General features: G+C 42.8%; 1 protein-coding gene across 1 annotated transcript in view; it reads right to left on the bottom strand.

Annotated features, from left to right (window-relative positions):
- LOC145416298 (nephrin-like) overlaps window positions 1-23,401 on the bottom strand; it is a 555,234-nt gene that overhangs the window by 377,369 nt on the left and 154,464 nt on the right. Inside the window, exon 4 of the mRNA XM_080285300.1 lies at window positions 3,128-3,248. Within this exon, the coding sequence (XP_080141426.1) occupies window positions 3,128-3,248 (121 nt within the window). The remainder of the gene's footprint in view (window positions 1-3,127; window positions 3,249-23,401) is intronic.

Genomic DNA, 23,401 nt, shown 5'->3' with positions numbered 1-23,401 from the left:
AAAGGATATGAGAAAGGAATGTATGCTTCCATGCTCAAAAGAATAACGTCCGTAATGCGCAAGGCACACTCAGATGGCTCCCGGCCATGGAAGCAATAATCATTCCAGGGAAAATCAAAGTACTGCCTGAGGGCCTCCCAATCCGCGGCTCCAAAATGCCACAGACGACGTTTTCCTGCAGGGTCCACAGGCCGTACCGGAGTGATAGGACAGGTTAAGGTCATAAGGTTGTGATCGGTGGAGCCCAAGAGAGAGAAAAGATTAACAGTGTAAGCAGAAGGATTAGTTGTAAGGAAGAGGTCAAGTATGTTGGAACTCTCTCCAAGGCGGTCTGGGATACGGGTAGGGTGCTGTACAAGCTGCTCTAGGTCATTAAGGATAGAAAAGATGTAGACTTGTTCACCAGGTGGATCACTTAAAGGAGAGGAGAGCCAAAGGTGGTGGTGAACATTGATATCTCCTAGAATGGAGATTTCAGAGAAAGGAGAAATGGATAGGATGTGCTCCATCGTAGAAGTAAGATAGTCGAAGAATTTTGATAGTCAGTAGAATTAGGGGATAAGTAAACAGCACAGATATATTTAGTCAAAGAATGACAGGAAAGCCGAAGCCAGAGTGTGGAGAATTCAGAAGAATCGAACTCAGGAACACAAGAGCAAGATAAGTCGTTGAGTATATATACACAACAGCCACCTTTGGCTTTGAAATGAGTATAGAGAAAGTAGGAGGATACAGAAAAGGGTTTGCTGTCAGTTGCCTCAGACAGCTGAGTCTCCGTTAGAAAAAGGTGAGGTTTAGAGGAGGAGAGGTGGTGCTCAACAGAGAGAAAGTTAGAGGAAAGGCTGCGAATGTTGCAGAAATGAAGAAGAGAGTCAGACAGTTGTTCCAGGCACCTCGAGTCATCACCGGGAGGGGGGCGGAAGGTGAGGGCACTTATGGTCCCCCCTCGGGGGACTCCGAGGCTGAGTGATGAAACGCCATGATTCTTTTTTGAACTGAATGGAAAAGGAAGTGTAGTGTGTACTGTGCATGTAGTCTGGTGTAGATAAAGAAATTTGTGCTGGAGAGAATGCTGGCCTACTCTCAGTGTAACTGAGACACTGAAAAAGTTCACCAAAGGGGGATGGTCAGGAACTAGTCCTGAGGGCTGATGAAACGGGAGCTCCAGCACTCCCTATCATCAGCTTTCCATCCACCTCGGGAGTACTGCCCTGCTCGACTGGTGCTACAATCTACTCCACCTAAATATATATATATATATATATATATATATATATATATATATATATATATATATATATATATATATATATATATATATTATCATCATCGTCATCATCATTATCATCAGCTATAACTAGTCCACTGCTGAACAAACGCCTCCCCCAACCTTTTCCACGAATTCGTTGACTGAGCCAATCTTTGCCAGGTTTTCCCTGCAAATTTCTCAATCTCATCATTCCATCTCCTGTCTGGCCTTTTTCTGCTACGTTTACAATCTCTTGGTGTCCAGTTAGGCAGCCTCTTGCTCCATCGGTTATCCCTTATTCTTGCTATATGGCCTGCCCACCTCCATTTCTGTTCTTTTATAACTTCTATAATATCTTTGACTTTAGTCTGCTCTCTCACCCAAGTTGATCTTTTCCTGTCTTTTAAAGATATTCCCAACACTGACCTTTCCAAGGCTCTCTGAGAACGAATTAATTTATTTTCCACTGATGTTGTCAGTTTCCAGGTCTCACAACCATACGTCATAGCTGGAATTATACATTCGTTATATATTTTTCATTTCATACAAACTGTCAAGCTACTTTTCATAATGTCTCTGTGTTTACTGAAAGCTTTCCATCCAATTGTAATGCGTCTTTTTATTTCGCTATCATGATCTTTCGTTAATTTTAGTATTTGTCCCAAGTAATTGTACTCCTCAACTTCTTCAAGAATTTCATCGCTTATTCTGATGACGCTCTTTGGTGTTTGTGGATTAAACATTAGTTTTACTCCGGTTCATCTTCAGTCCAGCTTTCAGACTTTCTCTGTTCAGGTCATTTAACATTTCTGGCAGTGCCTTCGCTGTTTGTGAGATTAGGACAATGTCATCTGCAAATCTTAAATGGTTTAGCTTTTCTCCAGTATGATCACTCCTTTGTTTTCCCAGTCTAGTTTTCTTAAAATACTTTCTAGGCATGCTGTAAATAATTTTGATGAAATTGCATCTCCCTGACGCACGCCCTTCTCAACCTTATCTTTTTCCGAGTCCTTATGTAATTTAACTGTAGCAGTTCCCTCTTTATACGTGTTTCGAGCAATTTTACAATGTTCTCATTCACTCCTTATTATATATATATATATATATATATATATATATATATATATATATATATATATATATATATATATATATATATATATATAATCATCAAAAACACGATAACAGAATCAAAAACTGAAACTTACCCCTACCAAGAAAATGGGACCACGATAAATAATGACAGGAAACAGACAAAACGTAATGTTTGGATATAATGTAACGTATCAGAACAAGACGTAAAGTGTTAGCAACGATAATTTTGGAAAGCATGAGAAACAAACAGCTGGACTGAAGACAAACTTCACCTTGGTCCATTCCTTATATTCTAAAATAAGCATTCGCCATATTCAGTCGAGATATTTGACAACGAATCGTGTTAGAGGAAAGAGAATGAGAAGAGAGAGGAGTACTATAAAGAAAAAAAAAAAAAGAGGAATAAATTATGAACTTTTCATGAGAGAGAGGGGGGGGGGAGGAATTCCGGGAAATGATGACTGAGACAGCACAAAAGAAAAAAATCAGAAATGAAAGTAAAAAAAAAAAAAAAAAAAAAAATTACCAAAAGAAAAAGAGAACATTGCCACAATGAAAAGACAAAACTAGCCAGAGATCGTGCTTCATCCTAAATAAAATAATTGAAAAGGACCAGAAGCAAGATAATAATTAATTTTACTATTAACTACAAAATCTCAGTAGAAAAGAAAATCTGTAATACAATCATTCGATATACTTAAGCAAAAATTTCACAAAATATACATTGAAAATAATAAGACAAGCAGTTAAAAAAAATAAATAAATAAAAAGAATTGCCCTTACCATGAACCGTGAGTTGTAGGAGTGACATCATGGTTTGTGACTTAACAAAATCCACACGACAGGTGTAATTCCCAGCATCTGTTAGCGTTATGTCCTGCACCTCAAGGAACCCAAGACCAGACTGCAAAAAAAAGGGAATAAAAATCACCACCACCACCATCATCATCACCATCATCCTAGCTCACCCCAAAGACTCATTATGGTTGCAATAAATCCCAGCCTCTGTTAGGACGTAAACCCTTACATGCCCTATCTGGTTGCATACCTTAATGAAATAGACCACAAGACTTCACTTAGTTATATGGTGACCACCCAACGTCTTAAGTGGTTTCTGAAGCTACAAGAGACCATATAACTGCTCCCTCAGTGTAGTTTCAGCCATACATGGCACTACACTGAATAATTGGATGGTGGGTGCCCGGGTGCCCTACCTGTCAGTATACAATAACAAACATTATAATAATAATAATAACAACAATAGTAGTAGTAGTAGTAGTAGTAGTAGTAATAGTAATAATAATAATAATCATCATCATCATCAAAATAATCTATATCTATATCTGTATACCTAGGCTGCTTCCCCCAAGGAAAGGGAGGTAGCCGAGACAGAATGACACACTCCCAATTTACTCATCCACTCAAACACATTCATTCGCATCTTAGTCCCAAAGGGGAGAAGGGACAGATCCTCACCATACCACACCGCAAGAGGGTCAACTGCGCGGTGCAATCAGTGACATCAGCAGCAGGGCCCGACAGCAGAGCTGGTTTACCCCTGCCACATGATAATAGACCCATCCCCTTACCCGCACCTGACTTGATCAGCTGATCGGACAAATGCAGGAAAATATCCCCTAAGGGCTGCGTCATCATTTATTCATTCACAATTTCTCTCCATTCATTTGTATCACGCACAGCCACTCTTCCTTGCTCAACAGACATCGCTCTCGCATCCAGCGCTCTCTTCACACTGTCCATCCATCCTATTCGTGGTTTTCCCCTCAGCCTTACACCTCTCACATCAGATCTAGTTATTTTTTTCACCAATCGCTCATTATCCATTCTCTCCATATGCCCAAACCATCGCAACACCCTCTGCTAAACTCTACCAGCCATCTCCCGAACAACTCCAGTTCTCTTTCGCACTTCATCATTTCTCACTCGATCCATACGCGTCACTCCACACATACTCCTCAGACACCTCATCTCCATTACATTCAAACTTTTCCTCTCTGCTACACCCATATTCCAGGTTTCAGACCCATATAACGCAGTAAGGACCACAACACCCTCATACAGCCTTCTCTTTATATCCATTCTAAGCGAACGATATCTAAACACTTTTTTCATTCCTCCCAGCACCTTTCCTACTTCATTCATTCTAAATTCCACTTCTGCATCTATTCTTCCATCCAGAGAAACATGTGACCCTAAACACTTAAAAAACTCTACCTCCTCAAACTACTCACCATTCAAAACTATATTCATCCTCCTACCATCCACCAATTTCATACACTTCATCATTTTGCTTGCTGCTTCAGATTCCACTCTCTACCATCAACACTCACCAGTCTCAGACCTCCACCTAGCACTCTCGCATTCACCTCCCTTACAACACCATCCATATAGATATTAAACAGCCAAGGCGACATCACTTATCCATGCCACAGCCCCACTCTCGCAGGAAACCAATCACTCACAGTATTTCCCACTCTTACACACGCTGTACTGTTTGCAAAAAAAATTTTTCACTCCTTTCAGTAACCTACCATCAAGTCCATACCCTCTTAAAACAGTCCACAAAGCCTCCCTGTCAATTCTATCTCACTATCTATCTATCTATCTATTGCCAGACGCCATAATCCCGTAAGGGGTGGCCACTGACTTTGAGTTATTTGTTTTACAGGGAAGGGCACTAACCCTCCACCAACCCACTTGTTGACACGTAGGATTTGGTTATATGGTTACCACCCAGCGTTGTAAATGGTTTCTTGGTTTACAGGAAACCATTTGGCTCGTCACTTAATGTAATGCCACCTGTAAAGGAAAGAAAAACAATAAGATGTGACAGGAAAGATGGGAGAAATTGTAAAAGAGGAGGGCAGGCACAGAAAAAAAAAATAATAAAGGCCAAGAAGTAGGCAGCACTACATAAAGTGAGTGGATGATGGTCGCCACCACCTACCACTAGCTCTCTCTAAATCCATGAACGCCCAAAACACATCCTTACCTTTCGCTAAAAACTTTTCACACACCTGTCTCACAGCAAACACCTGATCCTCGCAACCCCTCCCTCTCCTAAAGCCACACTGCTCATCACCAATCACTCTCACTGTACCATCTCTAACTCTCTTAATTAACACTCTACCATATACCTTACCTACAACACTCAACAGACTTATACCCCTAAAGCTAGTACATTCATGCTTATCACCCTTACCTTTATACAAAGGGACCAAACAAGCGCTTGCCCAGTCAAATGGCACCATACCTTTCACAAAGCACACATTCAACAATCTTACTAACCAGTCAACAATAGTCGCTCCTCCACCTTTCAGGCATTCCACAGCACACCCATCCATACCTGCAGCTTTCCCATTTTTCATCTCCTTCACTGCTTCCTGCACTTCCTCCTTCGTGATCAATGAATCATTCAACTCTCCCAATACATTTATTCCTTGCACCCTCCCATCCGCCACAATCTCAGCCTCCCTTTCCTCCTCTGCATTTAACAGTCTTTCAAAATACTCCGCCTATCTCTTCCTTACTGAATACTACTACTACTACTACTACTACTACTACTACTAGTAATATAGTAATCGCTTACCATGGCCCAAAAAATTAATTTTACTTGCTGGTGACGTATGTATCGTAAACGTCAAAACATAAAACTAGACCTATATTTTCATGAGAAGTACTACGAACCAATACACACAAGTTACTAATACAGCGTATGGTTGTATTCAGATGGCGGAGTAATGCATCAAGAATTCTACAGTGCTTCGAATTTTGGTACAATAGACACGATATTTGCGGCCGTTTGCTTAACGCTTTCCAAACAGTGACGTCTTTTTCTGGTTCATTATTCTCGCCTTCAGATATATATAGTTTGCTTAGGAGCGACTTCGTACATAAGCACTTTATGAAAACTCTTTTCCATCCAGCTCGAAATTTCTCTTCTAAACTGGGTAAAAATCGCTTAAACAGAGCAGGATTGAAATATTATAATTATACAGTATTTTTTTTATGTGTCCGACTCTGGGCAAAGGCTTCAGGGCCAATATCTCGGGGGCAATAGCTTACCCCAAAGCCCAGTAGTCCTCCTACACCTCCACACGTCACCACTTCGGCGCTAACACCCACCGTCCATATTGAATAAATGCTATGGCTGTCTCATTTAGGACTGGTGTATTGTTATTAGCGGGGATAATTTTACGACATGTCGGCGGGTCATCTGGTAGATCAGGAAAGTCTGCTTTTTATGAAATTCAAATCCTTGCCCCAGCCGGGATTCGAACCTGGGTCCATCAGGACTGCAGGCCGCTTCTCTACCGATTCAGCCACCGCCTCCCCCATCCTTCTGAGAGAAATAAAACTCAAGTAGGCAGTGGAAGATAAATCCCCAAATTTTGACGATAGTAACACCAACACACTACAGTCCCATCCTTCCTCTCTCCACTACCATCGTAAACCTAGCCCCACAGGTCTCGCATTCAAGGACGCACTGCACATCCACCTAATCACTGTAATTTCTGTAGCTCCGATCCTGCGTATATCCTCTTTCCTCACTGTCCAATACCATACCAGGCTACTCTGTAGCACCAGTCGAGCAGGGCAGCACACACAAGGTGGATGTAAGGCTGATGACAGGGAGAGCTGGAGCTCCCGTTTCATCAGCCCTCGGAACTAGTTCCTGACCATCCCCCTTTGCTGTACTTTTTCAGTGTTTCAGTAACACAGAGAGTGGGCCAGCATACTCTCCAATACAAGTTTCTCTGTCAACACCAAATTACATGCACAGTACACACTACACTTCCTATTAAAAAAAAAAAAAAAAAATGGCGTCGTTTAACCAAGCCTCGGAGTCCCACCAGGGGGGGGGGGCAATAAATGTCCCCACTATCCCCTCCCCTTTCCCGGTGACAATTCAACGAGTTGCCTGGAACCACTGTCTAACTCATTTCTTCATTTCTGCAACATTCGTAGCCTTTCCTCTAACTTTCTCTCTGTTCAGCACCACCTGTCCTCCTCTAAACCTCACCTTCTCTTCTTAACTGAGACTCAGCTGTCTGATGCAACTGATTGCGAGTCCTTCTGTGTATCCTTCTACTTTCTTTATACTCATTTCAAAGCCAGAGGTGGCTGTTGTTTATATGTATTCAACGACTTACCTTGCTCTTGTGTTCCTGAACTTGATTCTTCTGAATTCTCAACTTTCTGGTTTCGGCTTTCCTGTCATTCTCTGACTAAATATGCATGTGCTGTGTACTTATCCCCTAATTCTATATTGAATATTTCGACTATCTTACTTTACAATGGAACACATCCTATCCGTTTCTCCTTTCTCTGAAATCTCCATTCTAGGAGATTTCAATGTTCACCACAACCTTTGGCTCTCCTCTTCTTTCACTGATCCACCTGGTGAACAAGCCTGCATCTTTTCTCTCCTTAATGGCCTGCTGCAGCTTGTAACGTACAGCACCCTACCTGTATCCCTGACCGCCTTGGAGAGATATCTATCATATTTGACCTCCTCCTTACAACTAATCCTTCTGCTTGCACTGTTAATCATTCCTCTCCGTTGGGCTTCTCCGATCACAACCTTGTTACCTTAACCTGTCCTGTCACTCCAGTATGGTCTGTGGATCCTCAAAAGAAATGTCAATTGTGTCACTTTGCAGCCACAGAATGGGAGGCTCTCGGGCAGTACCTCTTTGATCTTCCCTGGAATGTTTCTTGCTTCCATGATAGGGAGCCATCTGAGTGTGCCTTGCACATTACAGATGTTATTCTCTCGGGCATGGATGCATGCATTCCTTTCTCATATCCTTTGACTAATGCAAAAAGGCCTTGGTTTAATAACGCTTGTTCTAATGCTGTCCACAACAAGGAGAGGACCTGTAAAAGGTGCCGGAGCCAACTCACCCCTCAGTAACATTTTTTTTATGTTACTGCCAGGAATTGTGCTAAGTCTGATCTTCGTTCTGCTAAAAATAATTCCATCCGTACTGAATATTCTCACCTTTCCAACTCGAATTCTTCTTACTCCTTCTAGCACTTTGCCAAAAACCTTTCTAACAACTTTACCTTATCATCCTTCCCTCCTCTTTTCTACATTGATAGGTCTGTAGCTATTTCTACTTGCAATGCAGATCTACCCAGACTCCTCCAATTCCACCTTGGACGATTCCGTTGCTGTTCCTCCATCATTTCCCCCCTCTGACTTCCTCATGGCTGACATTAAAATTTGTCAACTGATTTAATCTCTGCCATCACTGGCCTCAATACTAACAAGGCATATGGGCCTGATGGTGCCTTCTGTTGTCCTCAAGAACCGTGCTGCTATGCTTACACCCAGCCTAGGTAAACTCTTTTGCCTTTGTCTTTCAACTTGTAACTTTCCTTCTTGCTGGAAGTTTGCCCTCATTCAGCCTGTCTCAAAGAAGGGTGACAATTCCCAACCCTCTAACTATCACCCAATTGCTTTAACATCCTGTGTCTCAAAAGTTTTGGAGTCTATTCTCAACAGAAAAATTTTAAAGCATCTTTCCTATTACAACCTTCTTTCTGATCAACAGTATGAGTTGATTCTCACCTACATTTCATACTCCTGGTCATCCTCCTTTCACGCTTTGACAAAGGCTTTGCTATTGCACTTGACATCTGAAAGGCTTTCGATCGAGTCTGGCATAAATCATTAATTTCAAACTGCCCTTTTACAGTTTCTATCCTTCCGCCTGTGCTTTCTGGTCATTCTATAGCTACTATTGTAGACGGCCACCGTTCTCCTCCTAGATCTATCAACAATGGTGGTCCTCAGGGTTCTATCCTATCAAAAGCTCTCTTCCTTTTATTCATCAATGACAAAGTAATCTTGTTGTTTTTAATGCATCAATGACTCAGTTCTTACGCCTATCAACCCGACAAAATCTCCCACAGGAGTACCCACTTATGTTTAATAATATCCAGCTCAATTCTGCATCATCCTTAAACATACTGAAGGTTTCATTCTTTCGGGATTTGACTTGGAAAGATCATAATACATCTTCCGTGAAATCTGCTTCCAAGAGATTAGGTGTGCTATGCCGACTCCGTACCTTCTTTACCCCTGCACAGTTGTTAACTTTATACACAGGTTTTATTTGCCCCTGTATAGAGTACAACTCTGATGTGTGGGGAGGCTCCCCACATACAGCTCTTCTCAAAAAGGTGGAGTCAAAGAGTTTTCGTCTCATTAACTCTCCTCCTCTTACTGGCTCCCTTCAACCTCTGTCTTTTCATCGCACTGTTGCATTTTTATCTCTTTTCTATCGCTTCTTCAATGGTCATTGCACCTCTGAACTGTCTGCTTGCATCCCTCAACCTCTATGACAGGCACGTAGGAACTGCCTAGTAACAAACTCTTATCCCTTTTCTGTCCAACTTTCTAATGGAAGATTTAACCGTTACTTCGAGCCCTTCATTTATGCAACAGGCCAACTCTGGAACTGTCTCCTTCTGTCTGTATTTCCTACTTCCTATAATTTCCTGCCTTTCACACGCAGTGTGTCTGTGCATCTCGAAATGAATGGATCTTGAATTTGGCTGTCTGTTGTATTGTTTTTCTTTTTTTGAAGGAACAGTTTGCAGTCTCTTGGCCTTTGGCTCCTTCTTCCTTGCATTAAAAAAAATACAGCATTACACCCCTTAAACATGTCACATACAAAGATCCCAGAGCTCATGGGAAGAGCCATCTCAATGTCAGAAGCAGCAAGAGCTCTCTGAGCTTCTGCCAACCACTCCTGACTCTAGCCACACAGCTAGCTCCAGTCCCACCTCCAGCACACATCATCTCTCATTTAAAAAAAAAAAAAAATACTTCCACACACTCGAGAGACTAACCAGCATGATCAGTACTTTCACCCAAACAATCTCCACATGCTCTTCCCGACACACCACACATATGAAATCAATATTACAGTATCACGCAGTGTACCTGTAATACCACTACATCTCTTATTAACCCACTTATCAGAAACATTGCATAAGATGGAATTACCTCCCACACCCTTGTGGCAAACTGCACATGGCAACTCCCTCTTTTTTGACAGTACCGTCACCAACTCAGGTTACCATTACTTTTGTTAGATCCGCCAACGAAGTTAGAGGGGGTTAAGTATTCACCTGTGTTTGTTTGTCCACACAAAATCTCCAAAAGTTCTCATTGAATTTCAATGTATTTTTGTGGAAGGGTGGCCAAGAAAGAATTGTTTATATTTGGGGGGGGGGGGAACCGGATCCCTGTCTGAAGAGTTGCACACAATTCAGGATCTCCAAAAGTTCTCAATTTCAATGAAATTTTGTGGAAGGATGGGCCATGGGGCAAGAAAGAACTGATTAAATTTGGGGGCGGGTCCAGATCCAGATCCAGTGTATCCCGCATAATATCTCCAGAAGTTCTCAATGAATTTCAATAGAATTTGGTAGAAGGGTGGGCCATGGGTCAAAGAACAGTTGACTGTTTTGGGGGCGGATCCGAATCCTATGTATTCCACACAATATCTCAACGGTGCCGGATCCGGATCCTTTTTACTGGCAGTGGCACTGGCGGAGGTACGCGCTCTCTGAATGCTTTCTAGTTTTATCTGCATTTACTCTCAAGCCCTTGTTACCCTTACCATCTCACCCCTTTTAAATCTTTCCTCTGCCTCCTTTCGTTCTCTGTAATCAACTTTCCTCTGTCTCCTTTCATTCTCTGCAACCATAATCAATCATCGGCATATACCTCCCACGGAAGTCTATCTCTGAAGCCACGTGAGAGCGCTTCAGTACCACGCTAACCAATACGAGGCTTAAGACTGACTCCTGATGCACACCAACATTCATGAAAAAACTCATCACTCAAATCTCCATTCACCCTGACCTGGGTGTGAGCACCCACAAACATAGCCATATCCACTCTAACCAGCCACTCCTCGATCCCACCTCCCTAGAGTCTCTGTCAAAGGCCTTTTCCAAAAAATAAAAAAAATAAAAAGTTCAGATCCCTACATATTTTTCCTGAAGCTGTGGAACAATGAATGTGGCGCCAGAGGTCCCATTGAATGGCATAAACTCAAACTGCATCACATCATACCTTCTTGAACTCTTTTGATTACCTTCGTTATCTGGTGCAAAAGTTTTATGCCTCTATAATCTCCTTTTTCCAGGGCATCACCCTTCCCCTTGTACACATTTACAATCGCACTCTTCAACCAGGCATTTGGGAGAACACATATATAACAGTATTTATCAAATCAATAACTAACCTCTTTCCTTTATCTCCCGAGGCCTTTACCACTTCAGCAGTCAACCCAGACACACTGCCGCCTTCCTCAACTGCATCTGTCCTGCTCACAGCAGCAGCATCAGTCAAATACTAGGGCCAAACACTGGATCCGCTGATTCTAAACCTTCACTGTTCCAGTCAAACTCCTACTTCAGTAACCCTTCATAATGCTTTCTCCAGGTGTCTTTAATATCCTCACTGTTCACCAATATCTTTCCTTCACCTTTCTTCACACACTGCTCGCCTATGACATCCATGTTTTCCTCTTCATCTGATTTGCCACCTAAAATACTATATTCTTCCTTTTAATGCTAGTAAGGTTCTCCAGTAAAAGTCTCTGAGACTCACATTTTGCCCTGTATACCTCCTGTTTGGCCCTACACTTGGCAGCCAAGTATTCCTCTTTGTTACCACCCATTTTCCATTCACGAAAAAGCCATCTTTTCTCCTTAACTGCAGCTTTTATACCATCGTCCCACCACCATGTTACTTTATGTCTTGGGGTCCCCTTGTCCATCCACACAATGAATCAGTAACTCTGAGGAGGTTGTTCTTGAGAGCTCTGTACTCTTCATTAACACTTCTCTCAACATCTCTCTGCCTAGCCACCACTATTGATCTTGCTGCAGAAGACATCCCTTACTGTTTATTTTTTCAACTTCCACATTTTCATCCTAGATACATAATTATGTCTTCTTCCTCACCATCCACCCCTTAAGCACCATATTACATACCAATAATCAGTGTTGCTCTACACACTCTTCACTTGCTATGACTTTAACATCCCTCTCGAACCTCTTATAAGCCCTCCTGACCAGGAAATGGTCTATCTGGCTACGCTTTCCCCCACACTCGAATGTAATCAACCTACTCTCTCTCTCATCCTAAAATGTGTGTTTTGCACACAATCACTTTCACTGCCTCCCCAAACTCGAGTATCCTTTCCCCTTCTATATTCCTCATACCAAATGAGCATTCCCCATGTACCCCTTCCCATCCATGAGCAGCTTCACCCACATGACCACTGAAGTTCCCTCCCAAGGCTAAAATGTCATCATCCCTCATACCACTTACTACAAGTATGAAGTCGTCCCAGAATCTTTGGTTTTGTACATCGTCCCAGCCAGTGGAGCATACACTGATATACTGTAAATGAATTTGAGAGCCTGCCGAACAAAATTCTCGTTACTACAATCCTTCCACTTGCTCTTACTACTTTTATAACATATTCCATCCCTTTTCTTTAACCAACATGCCCACACCACTGTATCCATCTGCACTTCTTTGAGAAAATAGCTTATATCGACAGTCCCTCTCGGCAGTCATTCTGGTTGATCCGCCCATGTACCTAACCTCCTATACACAGCCAACATCCACCCACCTCCAACTCATTGCCTCAGCTACTTCCCCCAACCTTCCCTTCAAACTACCCACATTCCAAGATGCCACTCTGCTCCCCTTGGGTACTTTAGTTTCCTCAGGCTTGTGCTTTTATTATTGTTTTTTGTCATTCAGTAAAATTTAGTAAAGGGGAGAGACAGACCACAGGTCCTGCCCATCTGCTCAGTCCCAAGTCCAGGTATGGGACCTGGGACCCATTGCCCACCAACTGTGACCAGTAACCGTAGCAATGCCCTTGGGACACACTGCCGGGACAGCTACAGGGACACCCTCCAAGCACGCCTTGGGACTGTAACTGCCCCACCATAATGTACACATTGACTGGGCAGCCTCCTGGGTTGCTGCGCCTGGGTTTGGGCCCCTTTCTATTGGGCTGAAGAGGCAGCCTGGCAACCACAATGCCCTGTACCCTCTAGCACAAATTCGAGCCCCATCCCATCCGTCTCAAACCTTGGCAGAGCCCACGTCATCCCTCCCCTTAATAAGAATGTTCATAAATTCCCAAGAGTTGTGAATCTCCACTTGATAACTTAGTTTTAAAAGTAAACATGCAGTCAACTAAACTACTGATTTGTAAGTGCTTCCTTTATCACTTTGTTCATAAGTACAGTTTTATAAACACATCTACCCAATAAAATGAGAAAAAGAAGCTTCATTATGATTAAGTTGAAGGGAATCACTAAACTAACAAAACTTAACGTCTAAACATCGGGACAAATAATCTTCGCAGATTAAAACCAATTATTAACATTCCAAGCCATGTCTTTTATTCTAGTTTTAATCTTATATGTCTATATATAATACTAACATGAAGTCATTTGGCTGCAATATATTTATTGGAATCAGATGAAGATTGTATGCACACGCCCACGCCAAGTTTTGCTGTTGTCTTCCTGAAAACATTGGTATTTGGGATTTTGGTTGGTGGATCGTCTTTACATGATTTTGGTTTCATAAAATACGTTTTTTTTTGTTTTTTTTTTAATAACCTATAGTCAGTGCATTCTCTTAACCCGCCCCATCCCGGCCGATTTTCCACCACTGACACCCCCCCAATCCAGGCAGATTTGGGATTTTTTTTTTTTTTTTTGGCTCAAACCTCCGCTTTTGGTGAGAAACGATGGTAGATCACTGAGAAACTGCTTACCTGAGACTAGAAGTAGTCAAAACAGGTGAGCCACCGTGCACCTGGTACCATATTCTGTAAAGGTGCTCGACTGCTGTCCTGTTTTCTATGGTTGAGGTAAGTATTGGAAATCACTCAGAAATGGTAGGTATATATTAATTTGGAACAAAATAGCATGTAGTACAAGAATATATTGGTTTTCACACAAAAATATAGGCAAAATAAGCATTGTTCCATTGAGTGAGCATAGCGAATTCGCCCTAATTGGTCACATATGATTTGCTATGACTCTTGTTTCAACATACATTTCATTTTCTCGACTAACATAATACTTCTCCACTAACATTATACCAGTTTCCACTTTAAAGAACTGTTATCACATATTTACAGGCCTTATGATTATATTTACAGTAATATTAGTGCATATTTACATAGTGAGCGAACTCGCTATGACTGTTGTTTCAACTTACATACTCGTTTTTCAACTTACATAATACTTTTCCACTAACATTACACCCGTTTCCACTTTATAGAACTATTATCACATATTTACAGGCCTTACAATTATATTTAGCGTAATATTATTGCATTTGTACAATGAAAGACAAAACTATCTTCCCAATTCCGTCCAAAGATAATTTACACTTGGCGAAATACAATGAAAACCTAATCTCTACTACTACATGTTGCAAGTGGTTCGATTTTTCCACTACTTGTTCATCAAACTTTGGGAAGATTGCTGTGTCTTTGTACATAGTGAGTGAACTCGCTATGACTGTTGTTTCAACTTACACTCTATTTTTCAACTTATATAATATTTTTCCACTAATATTACACCCGTTTCCACTTTATATAATTGTTATCACATGTTTACCAGCCTTACTGTTATATTGAGCGTCATATTATCGCATGTGTACATAGTGAACAAAGTCACTATGACTTGTTTCAACTTACACTCAATTTTTCAATTTATATAATACTTTTCCACTAACATTAAACCCATTTCCACTTTAGATAATTGTTATCACATACTTACAGGCCTTACTATTATATTGAGCATCATATTATCACATATGTACAGGCCTTACTTTTACAGTGAGCGTCATATTATCAGAAGCACACACACTATCAGTAATGTAACAAGGTGTAATATTCCTTGTCAGGGTGGGAAGGAGAGGGTGGTGGGAGAGGTTGGAGAGGTGGAGGGCGGCGGCCTTCCCCACTCACGCTCCGCTTCCCTCTCCCTTTTCCTTTCCCCTCTCCCTTCCCTTTCCTTCCTTTCCCCACATCACAGGGCCGTGGGAAGGAAGTGTGGGAATACTGCAGGGCAAAAGATGTGCTAGGGAGCAGTTCCTTCTCATCTGCCTGCTGCCCATGTACACCACGTGCTTGCACTGCCTCCCTCCCACCACCACTTTCCCTTTCACCACTCACTCCCACCATACCACTTTCTCTTTCACTCCTCACTCCCACCACACCACTCGTGCCTTCCCCAGACAACACAGAAGAATCATACCTTAATTTCCTTCTCGACGCACCTTGCCTGCGTATACGTACCAAAAATCACACGCGAAATTTGAAAAATTAGCAAATGACGGATCTTGCAATTGCAAAATGTATGGATACGTCGTCAGGTGTCACCGTGACAAAACGTGGCAACGTATCCATACGTCGTCGGGATGCCTCGGGTTAAGCATTTGCCAGATGAAACAATAATCTCTTTGGTAACTAAGTGATATGCGTTTCAAATTACAGCAAGACTTCTAATAATATGCGCTGAATGCTAACAGATCACCTTTCGTTTTATGCATTCTAGTAACCGTTCTGCAATATTTTAATTGTAAATCATATGCAGAAAACTGGAATAATAACCAATGATTACTGTACAGTGTTGAAGAATTTATGTACTCTTCATCCCTAATTATCATGGAAGGGATTTTAGAAAACATATGGCTGTGCAAGCGGGGAGTAGTTAACTGAGTTACTAATTAAATTTGATCACAGGATACTACTGAGTTTGTGAACGTGCCCAATGGTCCACCACTGGGGAGCAGGAGCAGTTTTTCGGCTGCATACCCCTGCTGGCGTCAACCCCTGTGACACAGTGGGGTACGTTGTACGTTTCATTTATAAAGGCTCCAACATGCTTGCATGAGTTGGCCTTGGTCACTTACGGACGACACTCCATGCTGCTTGATCTCTGGCAGCTTCCCTATTTAAGCCCTTGCCCCTGAGGTCACATTCAGTGACCTCATCCCAGGTCTTTTTCGGTCTACCTTTCACAACCATACTCCTAACATTAACACTTCTCACTTTCTGTGCCAAATTCTCATCCCCAATTCTCTCTACATGCCTAAACCATCTCAATCCTCCTCTCCTCATTGCAACTGCAATACACTCCAGTCCCATCCTACCTCTTCTCTTTTCCATCGTAAATCTACCTTCCCACCCCAGGCCTCACCTTCAAGGATGCAACGCACATCACCTAACCATTGCCATTCCTGTAAGTTTTAGTCTGTGAATATCCTTTTCCTTTACCGCACAGGTCTCACTACCATACAACATTACACTCCTAACACATGCAGCATGCAGAGATCACTTGGCACATGAGGAGAGCCCTCTCAATGTCAGGAGAGCCAACAGCTCCCTGAACTTTTTCCAACAACTCCTCATTGCAGTCTCACCTTCAGCACAAAACATACCTCCGAAATAACAAAACTCTTCCACATACTCGAGACTCACCAGCAAGATCAATCCTTTCACATTTGACAATCTCCACATGCTCTCCTCGACACACCACACAGATGAAATGAGCATTATCTCGCAGTTTACTTTAATACCACAACAACTATTATGCACCCACTCATCACAAACACTTCACAAGATGGAATTACCTACCACGCCTTGTGACAAATAGCACATGGCCACTCTCTCTCTTCTTTGACAATGCTGTCACCAACCCTAGATACCATCACCTTTCATTTATCTGCATTTACTCTCAAGCCCTTATGTCACATACTGTACCATATCTCCACCTCGTTAATCATTCCTCCGCCTCCATTTCAATCCCTGTGATCAACACCAAATTGTCGGCATACAACTTCTTCCACGAAAGTCCAATTCTGAAGTCACGTAATAAGCAACAAGGGGATCAAGAATGACCCCTGATGCACGCCAACATTCACGGAAATCTCATCACGCAAATCTCCATTCACTCCTACCAGGGTGTGAGTACCAACATACGTTGCCATAACCACTCTAACCAGCCACTCCTCGATCTCAAGCTTTTTCAATGCCCGCTTCACCACCTTCCTATTGACTCTGTCAAAGGCCTTCTCCAAAGAAACAAAAGCAACATATAGATCCCTTTTCTTTCATATATAATATTCTGGAAGCTGTTGAACAATGAATATGGTACCAGCAGTCTCTTTGCCTGGAATAAACCCAAACTGGATCTCATCAGTATTCACTCTAGCTCTAGTCATACCTTCTAGAACTCTCCATTACCTTTATTATCTGGTCCAAAAAGCTTTATGCCTCTATATTTTCCTCTTTCTCCATCCTTTTTTCTTTCCATCCTCTTCTGTCTTTCTTTCCTTCATGCTTTCCTCATCCATCTGTCTACGGGTGACTTTACGCTCCCTCTTCTGTCTTTCTTTCCTTCATTCTTCCCTCTTCCTTCTGCATGTGGGTGACTTTACTGAGTGGCAAACCAGATGGTTTCCTGTACACCAGGAAACTATTTACTATGCTGTGTGGTAACCATATAACCAAATTTTGGTGCCTGGTGTTTTAGTGGGTAATTACGGAGCTCCAATCGGATTGAGCTGGTGAAGGTCCAAGGGATAGTTGGAGTTTATTGCTTATGTAATGCCACTCAAGGATGAGTGAGGCTGGTCACTCTCATCTTAAATGTCAGGACCAACTTGCCTAGCCCCGGGCTCCTACGCTGCTAAAGGGGCAACGTAGGATTGGATGATGATGATGATGAATGATTTTCCTCTTTGCTGGGCAACACGCTTTCCATTGTATACATTTACAGTCACACTCCGCAGCCAGTCATCTAGGACAACAGACTCATTTATAATCGTATTTATCAAGTTAATAACTAACCTCACTCTTGTATCTCCTGAGGCCTTCAGCATTTCAGCAGTCAATCCAGGACACATGCCACTTTCCCCACCTGCATCCTACCAATGCCCTGCTCACAGTAGCGCATCAACTATATGTCAGGGGCCAAACACTGGATCTGCTGACTCTAAACTTTCAAAGTTCCAGTCAAACTCCTCATTCAGCAATCGATTATAATGCTCTCTCCAGGCGTCTTCAATATCTCCACTGTTCACCACTACATTTCCTTCATCAATTTTCGCACAAAGCTCCTGTATGATATCCCTGTTTTCCCTCTTCATCTGATTTGTCACCTTAAATATCATACTCATCCTTTCCACACCATTAAGGTTATCTACAGGATTATAAGTCTCTGAGACTCAATTTTTGCCCTGTATACCTCCTATTTGGCCCTACGCTTGGCAGCCAAGTATTCCTCTTTGTTATTACCCTTTTTCCAATTCCCGGAGAAACCCTTTCTCCTTAACTGCAGCTTCTGCACCCAAATCCCACCACTAAGTTACTTTTTGTCTTGGGAGGGCCCCTTGTCCATCCACAAACTGAATCAGTAACTCTGAGGAGTTTGTTCTTGAGGGCTCTGTACTGTTCATTAACATTTCTGTCAAGCGCTCCCTGTTCAACCACCACTCTATTCATCTCGCTGCTGAAGGCATGCTTATTTCTTGGTTTTTCAGCTTCCATATTTTCTTCCTAGGTGCACAGGTCCTCTTTTTCATCACCAGCTTTTTAACCCTTGGACTGCAACATACCTCATGTAGGATCGCCTTGAAAAGCTGGGAAATACATCTTACATGCGAGATTTTCAACAACACACCAGAGAGGTTCTGGAAGGATCAGCGTGACACAAAATTTATGGGGTATTACGGTAAGTGGTAGCTCTCATTCCCACCCCCTATCTTAAGCCTAGTTTCTAAGTTGTACAAGCAAGAATGACCCAAACGTACGCAATTTGTAATGCGTTTTGCACATTATTATCACCCCATGAAAAGCAGTCGTGGGTAAGAATTGTTTAGCATAACATAAAGTCAAATGTAAGGTCAACAGGAGGTAATGGAGTAGAAGTAGCGCCTTAAGCTCATACTGCAGCATACGGAGCGAGCTGGCAATCTACCTGGCGAGGAGGGAGGCTGGCAAAAGCCTGTCTACAGTCTGGCTCGTCTGTCCCAATAAATATTACTGTCCCTCTCTTTCTCTCTCTCTCTCTCTCTCTCTCTTTCTCTTTCTCTCAATCAAAGCATAGTTTTCATGTTCCTGCCAAAAATGCAATTTCCCCAAAACTACGCCAATTTCAATTTTAAAAAATTCATGGGTAGCTGCATGATGCAACTTCCTAGCCACAGACATACATTTCATGGAAATCTGAAGGAGTGACCAAAAATGCCATTTTGCTGGACCATGGGGGTTGACTGCATGACCCCTTGCCACCGCCCACAGGTTAAGCACCATGTCACATAATAATAGCTTTAATTGCTACACACGGTCCTCACTCCCTCTAACCAAGTTCTTATGAGCCCTCAATTAGTCAATCAATGAAGAAGGGGCAAATGACGCGGGACGCATAACCTCACTCACACTACGACTCCACCCACGCAGGTCGCTTTACACCACCCTCCAGGTAGTGACTCTCCTGTAAGTATCTCCTGACAGGAGTGATTGACGTGCTCCAGCCATTAGTTACGTAGCCTTCCCTTTGGTCTCCTCCACCCTAGGCTACCTCGTTCAGAGATCACCCTCTGAGCAGGATCAGCCATGTGTCAATATAGCTGGAGTTAGCCTTGACATATTATATGGCTAAAAAGCCTCGATTCAGTGTCATGGAGTAATCGCTTGTTATGCAACTGGTTGTACCAGAAATATTCCACGATCCTGCAAAGACACCTGGTATCAAATGAGTCAGTTTGCTGCTTGAAGTTACTGTTTAGTGTCCGTGCGTCACAATCATAAAGTAAGACAGGGAGCACCAGCGTCTTGAAGATGCAAACTTTCGTCCATCTATACAAATAACAACAGCACCAAATACCCGAACTGAGTGAATCCATAACCTCATAAAGCAGACCAATGTGACAAGAAATCTCACTGTCTGATCTACTGTTGTTTCAGACCACACTAGTGAGATAAGTGAATCTTTCCAAGACGTTTATATCCTCACGCCTTGCTTGGACAGACTGAACTACTTCATCCAACAAGCCATCAAATGCCTGGACCTTGGTCTTGGCCCAAGAGACCTTTAACCCGCCCCGTCCCGACCACTTTTTGACCACTGGTACCCCCCAATCCCGACCATTTTTCGACCCTTTTTTTTTTTTGCTAAAACTTTCGCTTTTGGTGAGAAACATCGAAAATTCATAGAGAAATCGCTCACCTGGGGTTTAAAATACTCATTACAGGTAGGAGAGCCTCCTTACCTTACTGGGTTTTCTATCAGGCTGGCACCAAAGAAAACGAGTTCTATGGGAGGATAACTATTTCACACCACTCATAAACGGTATTTATTTATTTACTGTTACGAATTTATATGTGGTACAAGAGTATATTGGTTTTCAAGCAGTAATATAGGCATTATAAGCATTGTTTCACTCACTAATACCTGACCTTTTTTTGCCACATTACCTGATCATCAGTTCTAACTGTTTCTTCCTCTAATGCTATGTAAAGTTTGTCCTCCACATTGTCATTGATTGGGGAATCACTCTGGCCCTGAATTTCGTACCGTGGCATGACATGGCTATACTGGCCAGGTCACTGATAACAGGTGAATTGCTGAGAAAAGGGCATGCAGGGGGGGGGAGGAGGTCATGCTGGGTAAGGCATTGTCTCTGCCTGGCATCTTGTTGAGGAAGGTGTCCCGTGTATACGTACCAAAAATGACTCGCAAAAATTGAAAATTGCGGAAATTATGAACCTTGCAATTGCAGGACGTTGAAGTACGTCCTCGGGATTAGCTGTGACAAAACGTGAGGACGTGGAAGTACGTCCTCGGGACGGCGCGGGTTAACACCAATGGCTTCTCATTCTCGTAAAATTTCTCGGGGGCACTCAGTAGTATCTCCAGCAGCACTGCTAGGGTAACTGCATCATCAGCAAAATCAAGGTCAGTAACCCTGAAATTGCCAATTGATACCCCACAGTGACTTACAGCCCAGTTCAGTACCCAATACATACATGTGTTGAAAAGTGTGGTGGCAAGGACACATCCCTGTCTTGCACCAGAATTTACTGGGATGAAGTTGGATGTTCCCCTCCCACACTTGACAGCACTCTCAGTGCTTGAGTACAAGCCAGCAATCAGTCGGGTTATCCCTCTGGGGATCCCACAGAGTTGCAGGAGTTCCCATAGTACCTCCTGATTTACTGAGTCAAATGCTTTCTTGAGATCCACAGATCCACATAGACTGCTAGCAGACCTCGTCAAAACTCAAAATGCATTCCACAAGAACTTAAAGAACTAGGATACGGTCAACAGTAGTCTTCTTGGTCAAGAATTCGGATTGCTTATACTTCTGAAACTTTAGCAAATGGTCCTGGATATGCATCAGAAGAATGTAAGCAAGAATTTTGCCCGGCACACTGAGCACTGTAATACCACTGTAGTTACTACAGTCACGTTGGTCTCCTTTTCCTTCCCAGAAAAGGGTGACCAAACCCTCTGTCCCTTCAGGAGAAGTGATACCAGTCTGCCAAATTGCTTCTATAACTGCATTTAACCCCCTGATCATGGCTTCTCTCCCAGCTTTGATCAATTCTGCTGGGATGTCACAAACACCAGTTGCTCTACCGCTTTTCAACCTGGCCATTGCCTTCTTGATTTCATATACAAAAGGAATGACTTTGTCAGTTGTCAAGACAGCAGCCAATGGTTGTACACCAGTTGACGTAAGCTGCTCAAAGTACTCAGCCAAACGAGCTGTATACTCACTTGCCCCTGACACGAGCTGTCCATCTGCTGTCCAAACAGAGTTAACCTGAGAGGTGGGTCTGGAGTGGAGCTTCTTCTGGGCTCAGTAGGTGGGTCGAAGGTCATTTACATGAAAACGGCCTTCCAACTCTTCAGCAACTTTCCTGACTTACCTCTCCTTGTCCTTTCTCAGTGAAACTCGTGCCCGTCGAGACAGAAGTCAGTGCTGCTCCCAATCCTCAGCCAGTCTGGCAGCACGATTCTCCTCAGTTGTGGTCAGTATCCCTCGCAATACGAATCCTCTCTTTGATCTCGGGTGGTCTCCAATACACTCATCGGCTAATGAAAGGGTAGCACGCTTCAACGTATCTCATTGTTCAGTTGGATCCTCAACAGTACTGAGCACTTCAAACCGATCTGAGACTGCCACTGTATACTCATATGCTCCCTTCTTATCCCTGAGTTTGTCAAGGTGGAACCTTTTTCGGTGGCGTCTTGAGAATCAGTTTTGGCTTGTAGCCTTAGAGTAGCAACAACAAGCCTGTGATCAGTAGCCAAGACCTTTGAGCTCCTGAAAACCATGCAATTCTGAAGGGTTCTCCAGGTAGTACTAACAAGAATGTGATCAATCTCCTTCGCAACCCCTCCGGGATTTGGGATACCAAGTCTAGTTTTGAATATTTAGCTGCTGGAACCAGGATCCAGCAATTCCTAACTTACGGGATTTTGCGAAATCCAGAAGCTATGAACTATTGGAATTCCTGGTTCCAGAGCCATGGGGACCTACACAATCCCTGAAACCCTCCGTGTCAATGCTAGTAACTGCATAGCCCTCCTGATCAGAAAATATTCTGTCTGGCTGCTCTTTCCCCCACATTCATATGTAATCAACCTACTCTCTCTCCTAAGATGCGTGTTGCAAAGAGTCATGTTCATTGCCTTCCCAAACTCAAATATCCTCACCCCTTCCCCACTTCTCGTACCATATGTGCATGCCCCATGTACCCCTTCATACCTTTGAGCTGCCTCACCTACTGTACACGACCATTCATCCCTTCTATGGGCGACGGCATCGAACGATGTTTTACCGTAGGGTGGCCACCAGTGTCGATGCAGCGCAACTTGTAGAAAACTGTGAAAATTTTTGGGAAGGGAACGGAGGTCTGGTAGATGTTGAGACAGACCTACTCTACC

This window comes from Coenobita brevimanus, chromosome 105, assembly GCF_032717465.1.
Source record: "Coenobita brevimanus isolate Jiangsu-jjx chromosome 105, ASM3271746v2, whole genome shotgun sequence".
Classification (NCBI taxonomy): Eukaryota; Metazoa; Arthropoda; class Malacostraca; order Decapoda; family Coenobitidae; genus Coenobita; species Coenobita brevimanus.
The sequence above is the reverse complement of the archived record's forward strand: the minus strand, read 5'-3'. Positions and strand labels throughout refer to the sequence as shown.